Genomic DNA, 8,675 nt, shown 5'->3' on the forward strand with positions numbered 1-8,675 from the left:
CTCCTAGATGTTTGATAAAAAAAAACCAAAAGAACTGCAGATGCTCTAAGTCAGGAATAAAAGCAGAAATTGCTGGAAAAACTCAAAAGGTCTGCCAACATATATGGGTCACTCAACCCGAAACGTATATCTGATTTCTCTCCACAGACACAGCCTGATATATTGAGCTTTTTAAGCAATTTCTGGGTTTTGTTATGCTGTTGCAGATGTTTGAGACATTTTGTCCTTTTAAATAATTTGAAATAGAGCAGATAGTTTCCAAATCCAGAAGTGGCAGCCTTTGGCACATTTGTGAGTTTGCATGAGGCATAGCAAACAATGGTTTGACCAGAATTAGCGTTGCCCCGCAGAATATGAGGACAGCTGAAGGGAGATGATGATAGTATTCCCGCTGCTTTCTGGACTTCTAGTTTTGAGGTACTCAATTCCACTGGAAAATACACCTCAGACCTCCTCCTGGAAGACCACTTCAGAGTTCTGAGGGTCCATCGACCCGCACATCTTACACTGTGGGAGGAAACCAGAGCACCCGGAGGTAACACGTGCAGGTGTGGGGGGAATGCATAAACTCCACAAGACAGTTGCCCGAGGCAGGAATCAGAGCCAGGTCCCTGGTAGCAGTGCTAACCGCTGTGTCATCTCAGTTGGATTGAAGCTACACAGGTGACTGCATTTTCAATTATTTTCTTCATGAGTCTCTTGTTGATTAAAGTGGTGCTGTGTTTTCTTCAGGGACCAGCCAAGTAATTTTTTGATGGTCATTAGAGATTGAAATCAATTTGGCGTCATTATGGCGAGGTTTACTGAAATAGCTACAGCTTATATAAAATTAGTCATCTTACTCTAAAACCAAGGACAAACATTTGCCCTGTCAATGATGCATTTTTTGGTCCTTTTAGTGATGAATTCTGCCCTTGCCTTGGCGTGGACCAGTAATGAGCAGACTTGCAAACGTTGGAGTAGACTTGATTTGCTGGGTCTCTCGAAGGATGGAGATATCATATTAGGTGGAATTTTTGGGATGCATTCTTACCACGTTGAGCATCGGCAATTCACGTTCAGCAGTCACCCTGAGCCAGCAAAATGCATCAGGTCGGTTCAACTGCCCTCTTGCTGATTCAAGGGTTTATACATTTACATTCGTATTTAATTTGTGAATTGAAGGTAAAATAATTGTTTGGTTTACTTTTGCAGCATGTCCCAATTTGTTTCATAATCAAGCAGGTACTTTTGCAATTTATTCAATGTTGCCACGTGGTGATGCAGCAATGTATGAACCTCAAGCTTCCACAATTGGTCTTGTTCAAAACTCAAAACCCACTTTGAGCATTTTGGAATGAAGGATACGTGTCAGTTAATACATTGTGAGAGGGCCCCTGCTCTTCTTTGAAATACTTCTATTGGACCTGAGAAGGAAGGTCGCGGACCCGCTGAAAGTCTTTTTTGAAATTGAAGACAGTGACATATCTTTGTTTAATGTCAGTTAAGATGTTCAAGGCTCTGCATTGAAGTATTTATCCATCAACTTGCAATTTAGTGGCATTGTTACTGAATTGTAATTAAGAATAGCTACGTAGTGATTCTCTCAGGGAAAAAAAACTGCTATTGTTGTTTTAAAGTTTGTTTTTACACCTTCTCTGCAGCTTTCGGTTCAGAGCTTTCCGTTTTGCACTGGCGATGATTTTTGCAATCGAAGAAATAAATAACGATACAGCTCTACTTCCCGGTGTCACACTGGGATACCGTCTGTACGATTCTTGTAAATTGACTCAGTTATCACTGAAAGCAGCTATGGCGTTTCTGAACAAACCCGAGGCAAACACACCCTCTGTTAATTGTAAAAACTCCTCCGTTGTTTCTGCCATTGTTGCTGATTCTGGATCTACGAGGTCTTTAGCAATAGCACCTTCCATGGGTATCTTCAGAATCCCTATGGTAAGAGATGGTGTTCACTAACTCAGTTATGCAATGTGAATACATTAAGATCAACAGTGCATATGATGTTATATGGGTCATTTAATCTATTGTCAGTGCAAAATTTGGAATTTGTTCATCCAAAGGAGACCAAGGTCTGCACTTATATCGCCTTTAGAATGTTCATTCAGAATGGTGAGACTGTCCAGTACAATGACTGTTGATTGCTCTTTGGCTCGGTTTAGCCATAGTTTTATAACGAAGCTATTATTCCTCTTCATCTAACATAGTGCTTTGAAAGTCTCATTTCAAAAATTTAGTGTTGAATAAAAGTAACCAATAAAAAAGCGAACTTTCAAAAATGATTCCAACAATTGGCAATTTTAGTTCATTTTTATTCACTGCTGAGTTGCGGGTTGGACTGGCAAAACCAACATTTGTTTCCAGCCCCAAGTTATCCTTGAACTGAATGGCTTCCAGCAACGTCTGCGAGCCAGGTTTACAGTGAGCTATATTACGAGGACCAACAACAGAAATTGTTGGAAAATCTGAGCAGACCTGGCAACATCTGTGGAGAAAAATCAGCGTTAATGTTTCGGTACCGTGACCTTTCTCCAGAACATCATAGAGTCACGTGTAGGATAGATAGCAGTGAACGAGATGGGAACGTTTGTTTTACTGCCAGCGTAGCTTAATGCTCACCGTTACTGGGGCTATCTTTATTTTCCATACGTGCCCTTTGAATTTAGTCACCTCTAGTTACCATGGTGATGTGCCAATAATATTTGCACACTGCACCTTCACTCTTTGCTCACACGAAGAGATTCAACAAATGCAAAATGAACCACATCCTAAGATTTTAAAATGACTATTTTATCAGAGCTTTACTCCATTTCTAACCAACCTGTCTCGTGATGATATTGTACCCTAAGAGCAAGTTGTGATGGTATTTGGTCCACAGGTCAGGACCACAAAAGCCCTACACCATTTTTCTTTGCAGGTGTTTGTCAATACTTTGTGTTCTTTTCATGAACCATGGTAACTTAATTTACGAGTGATCAATTCAGCTGTTACCAATTTTCCTTAAGTGTAATGTCGTTCGCTTTTCAAAACTGTTACCATATTTGTCCGTCTTACTTTTTAACTAAAACCTTAACCCACTCATTGGAAACAGTGCCTTGGTGAAATGAATTTTACGGTCAGGGATGTTGTATTTAATCACATGCTTTTGTTTTTGATGCACGATTTAAAATAAAAACAGATAACGTTCACAATAATGGGCAGGTCAAGCACATCTTTCAAGAGAGAAATCGTAACTTCAAAAATGAGCTCATGTCATGTTGAATTCAGCATCGTGATGCGAAACCACATAAGTCAATTTTTCGACTAGTCAGGGCAGAAAAACATTCTACAAGGGATCAACTGAGTAAAAAACAACTTTCATTTCATTAAATACTCTTGTGCTATCACCTCTAATGTAAAGATCAAGCAGCAAAGTGTTGACACAGAACGCTGTTCCTTGAGATTTGGAAATTAAGGATTTGTCACATTGAAAGGGGAGCAACATACACATTAATGTAATGTATACAAAGCCTACCCAACAATAAACCACAGCATAAATAGAATGCAAAATGATACAACGCAAACATGATGTTCACAATTGATATATTTCTAAATTAAACTAAATGTATAGCTACTGGTTTACTATGAATGTGTAATCATACCTGAGAGACAGTAAGCTTAATTTTGCTACCAGAAGCTGAATTCTTCAATATTGTACCTCGCAAACTTAAATTTGAAAACCAGTATTGTTGAAAACGTTGTTAAAGATATAAGGGTTTGGTTGAAGAGTAATTTTAATTTTCGACAATGATCAGGGAGAATTACTCACATATCCTACATCTTATTTTTATTTCTTTTGCCTTCATTGACTTCCATGTGAATGCACAAAAGATGAGATCAACAGTGGACCATCTCTATTAGACAAAGTTAGAAATTGCCCAAGGTCACCTGTAGAGAAAGAGAGTGTGAATAAGAGAATGTTCATAGACATTCTTCACGTCAAATTCTGAAGATTGGACATTATACATGGTTGCGGTTCGGACATGAAAGAGCAAAGATTGGAATGAATCTTGGGAGTGAATATTTGAATGGGATGTTTTGAAATTATGAAATAAATTGTATATTGTCTTTTTAAGAAGATCCACTCCTGTAAGCACTGTAGGAGGTAAACATATTGCACTTCTCCACTGATATTTTTGATTTGATATCATGAACAACCACAAATTATAATCGAAATACAAAGTTTGTTTTTTGCTTTATTTGTGGCAGATTAGTTACTTTGCAACCTGTGCATGCCTGAGCAATAGAAAAGAATATCCATCATTTTTTCGAACAATACCAAGTGATTACTATCAGGCGAGAGCATTAGCCCAGCTGGTGAAGCATTTTGGATGGACCTGGATCGGGACAGTTAAGAGCGACGATGACTATGGAAACTTTGGAATGCATGCATTTGAAGAGGAAGTTCAAGAGTTAGGCGTTTGCATAGCCTTTTCAGAGTCATTTCACTTAACATATGCTCGAGAGAAATTACTGAAAACAATTGACACCATAAAAACCTCTTCTGCAAAAGTTGTCGTTGCCTTTGTGGGAAAATCAAACATGCGGACTCTACTAAAAGAAATGATTAGACAAAATGTCAGCGGCATACAATGGATTGGAACTGAATCATGGGTTTCTGCATTGCTTCTTTCTCCAGAGGAAACCAAAATGATTGCTTCTGGTACAATTGGAATTGCAATTCGCAAAGTCCATATACCAGGGTTGAGAGACTTCCTAATGAAAGTTCATCCATCCTTGTATCCAGAGAACCTTTTGGTCAAACTGTTTTGGGAAAGTTGTTTTGGCTGTACTCTAATTGATGGAAACAAAACAGATTCACGAAAAACTGAATCGGAGCTGAAGAAATGCACAGGAAGAGAAAATTTACAAAATATCCAAAATGAATTTACTGATGTCTTGCAATACAGAGTCACTTACAACGTGTACAAAGCAACTTATGCAATAGCTCATGCACTTCACAATATGGCGTCATGTAAAACTGGGTCAGGGCCTTTCTCCAATGGGAGTTGTGCCAATATTTCAAATTTTCAACCATGGCAGGTGAGGAACATTTAACATGGTTTGATCTCTGCATTTACATATATGTCAAAAGTGGTCAAATTCACAGTTGAAAATTTGCAATTAATGTAAGTAAGTTCTCATTTTGTTTTTTTTTTGTTTAAAGTTACTATATTATATGAGAACAGTGAAATTCACAACCAAGATCGGAGAAAAAGTTTATTTTGATGAAAATGGAAACCCTGTCGCAACATATGATATTGTAAACTGGCAACCAAATGCTCTCGGTAACATCAACATTGTAAATGTTGGGCTCTATGATGGAACAGCTCGTTTCGGAGAAGAACTTTCAATAACAGAAGGGACGATTGTTTGGAGTGGTGGTCAGAAGTCGGTAAGATTTCTAGAAAACCATCCCTTTTAAACTGACTTAATTTTTATTTCAAAAGCAGTCTGATGATTGTTGTATCAAATCTGCACACTGCCCACCACTGCCCATTTCCCAATGTGGACTAAAATTGCAACTGATCATGTGCTTTTAAACAGAAAATATTTCCTCACCAATTCGAAAATTGCTAAACTTGATCAACCCAGATTGTAAGATCAGGGAGGTTTTCTTTCTACCCACTTCAACAGCAGTATTTCTTTGTTCATAACTGGTGTAATTAAAAATGTGAAAGAAGCATGTACAAATGAAGAACAAGTTATTATCGTACCTTTGTCTTAAAATAGCATTGCAATGACGAAGGAATGTAGGAAAAAGATATAAAATCTAAACATACTGAAAAGTGGTTGCATAGCTTTGCAAAAAAAAACTGTGGGAACAATGGATACATTAGTTGTATGTCAAGGAACATTATAGTTCATATTCATCTTGACCACAAACACATTTCTGCTGCAGTCATGCCAAGCAATGACTATCTCCAACAGGAGATCTCCCCTTGATATTCAATTGCTATCTGGGGATTACAATTACATGAAGCTGAGTTGGAATGATCATATTCGATCTGTAGTTTCGAGAGCATACCAGATGCTAGGAAAGCTGCAATAGGTAACTCACCTCAGGAATTTCCAACACAACCACCACCTACAGAACAACGATCAGGACTGTGGTCAAATCCTCCCACTTCTCTCGATGGGTGTAGGTCCAAGAACACTGAAGAAGCTTGACAAACACAGGAAAAATCAGCCCAATTGATTGACACCAAATCCACAACATTGACATCTTCTACCACAGATATTCAGTAGCAGCACCTTCAAGATACACTACAGAAATTCAACAGTGCTATTTGGGAAGCAACTTCCAAACATGCTCATTTCCATCTAGAAGATCATTGGCAATAAATCCATAGGTCACCATCACCTGCAAGTTCCCCTGACAGCCACACACAATCCTGTCTTAGAAATATGTCTCCGTTCTCCTCTTATGACAATATGGCGACAATATCAACAGCAAATGAATTTCAATAGTTCAGAAAGGCAGGTCTCAAAGCCAAATATTGGGTTGTTTAGCAACGGTCACATTGCATGAATAAATAAAGAAAACATTTTTATTTCTGAATTTGATTTTCATTTTAGCCATTAAATGGTATTACTGCAAATTGCATCTGATTTTATTTTGATATTTCCCTATTTCCTTTTTTAATAAAATGAAGCAAATCCCGGAACACATCCGATATGTTATCTCAAGAATCTGCACAAACCTACTCTTCGCACTTTTCTGCGACATGATGAGGTCACAAGTGCTGATATTATTTCAAAAGCAATAGTGCTAACACAGGTGACATAATTAGGATTTGTTCTGTTACCAGAGTGAATGTTGTACATTTGCCACAGGGAATTATTAACATTTCTTCATCATTGTATTCATATTCCTAATGAGGTACCTAAAGCTGTTTGTTCTGAAAGCTGCCATCAAGGAACAAGAAAAGCAGGAAGAAAAGGACAACCCGTTTGCTGTTTTGATTGTATACAATGTGCGCAGGGTGAAATTAGTAACACAACTGGTAAGGATGCACCATTGCCACAGGCATTGTTTCTTAAACTACATGTGCATTGCTCAGGTTTCAAGATTCCTCGTATACTGATGAAGTCTTGTGTTGTTTTTTAGATTCCATTCATTGCATAAAATGTCCATTGGAATTCAAATCTAATGAAAGAAGGGATCAGTGCATTCCAAAAGAAATTGTGTTTCTTTCCTTTTTCGAGACAATGGGAATCATTTTGGTGACGCTGGCCCTTATTGGAGCCTGCACCACTGTTGGTGTATTCGCAATATTCTACATCTACAGACACACACCAATTGTGAAAGCTAATAACTCAGAGTTAAGCTTCCTTCTACTTTTTGCCCTTACACTTTGTTTTCTGTGTTCAATTACATTCATTGGGACACCTTCAGTTTGGTCTTGTATGCTCTGCCACGTAGCATTTGGTATTAGTTTTGTTCTTTGCATTTCTTGTGTATTGAGTAAAACAATTGTTGTGGTGATGGCGTTCAAAGCAACATTTCCCAGCAATAATATGATGCAGTGGTTTGGACCAAGACAACAACGGCTGATGGTTTACATCCTCACACTGGTACAATGTGTAATATGTACTGCCTGGTTAATTGTATTTCCACCTTATCCATTGAAAAACACTAGTCACTCTAATGAGATAATCGTCTTTGAATGCAATGTAGGATCTTTGTTAGCCTTCTACAGTGTACTTGGTTATATTGGATTTCTGTCCTGTGCATGTTTTGTCATGGCTTTTCTGGCTCGACAACTTCCAAATAACTTCAATGAAGCGAAACACATAACGTTTAGCATGCTTATCTTTTGCGCAGTTTGGATAACTTTCATTCCAGCTTACATAAGTTCGCCAGGGAAATATGCTGTGGCAGTTGAAGTATTTGCTATTTTGGCTTCCAGCTTTGGTCTTCTTATTTGCATTTTTTCTCCAAAATGTTACATTATTCTGTTGAAGAAAGAAAACAATACAAAGAGGAACATGATGGGCTCAGTGGGTTCAAAAAAATTCTTTCAGAGTGTTGATAAATGAGACACAGATGTTTTAGTAGATAATGACCTTGTCATAATGATAGTGAATGGCAATTCCATGTGAAGGGCCATAAAGCAAAATATTGTACCAGCACTCATTTTACATAATCGAACAATGACCTGCAATACCTGCAATTTTGGAGTTTGGCTGATACTTTTGACTATTTTATACATCTGCCCCAAGTTTCATTTGCATGAAACCATGGAGCAGAGGAACCTCATGTACCTAGCATTCAATTATCTGAATTTCAGATTATCTGAACAATGTCGCAAGGTCCTGATGTTTGGTTAAACTGTTTTATCCAACATTCGATTATCTGGCATTCGATTATCCAAACAAAGTAGACCCTGCCTGTGTCGTTCAGATTATCAAGGTTCCTCTTGTAATCAGAACTGAATGGTGTGTAACCTATATTTATTGAAAGATGGATCAAAGTTACTTTTTGTTCACTTATTGTGACTTGAATTTCTTTATTGCATGGAGATTCTATTTGAAACTTGCTTGATCTGTGAATAAAAACTCAATTCTGAAGCTTGGTCTATTCAAATGTCCAAATAGATTGCTCACATCGTTTTCACAAAGGACTTCAATAAAAA

General features: G+C 37.8%; 1 protein-coding gene across 1 annotated transcript; it reads left to right on the forward strand.

The window, feature by feature from the left end:
- Positions 1-523: 523 nt before the first annotated feature.
- Positions 524-8,079, forward strand: LOC132821690 (extracellular calcium-sensing receptor-like). The gene is made up of 7 exons (XM_060834397.1): positions 524-544; positions 989-1,092; positions 1,644-1,935; positions 4,246-5,079; positions 5,204-5,431; positions 6,920-7,043; positions 7,148-8,079. The coding sequence occupies exons 2-7, from the start codon at positions 1,022-1,024 to the stop codon at positions 8,077-8,079; spliced, it is 2,481 nt and encodes an 826-aa protein (XP_060690380.1). The 5' UTR covers positions 524-544; positions 989-1,021.
- Positions 8,080-8,675: the final 596 nt, after the last annotated feature.

This window comes from Hemiscyllium ocellatum, chromosome 13, assembly GCF_020745735.1.
Source record: "Hemiscyllium ocellatum isolate sHemOce1 chromosome 13, sHemOce1.pat.X.cur, whole genome shotgun sequence".
NCBI lineage: Eukaryota > Metazoa > Chordata > Chondrichthyes > Orectolobiformes > Hemiscylliidae > Hemiscyllium > Hemiscyllium ocellatum.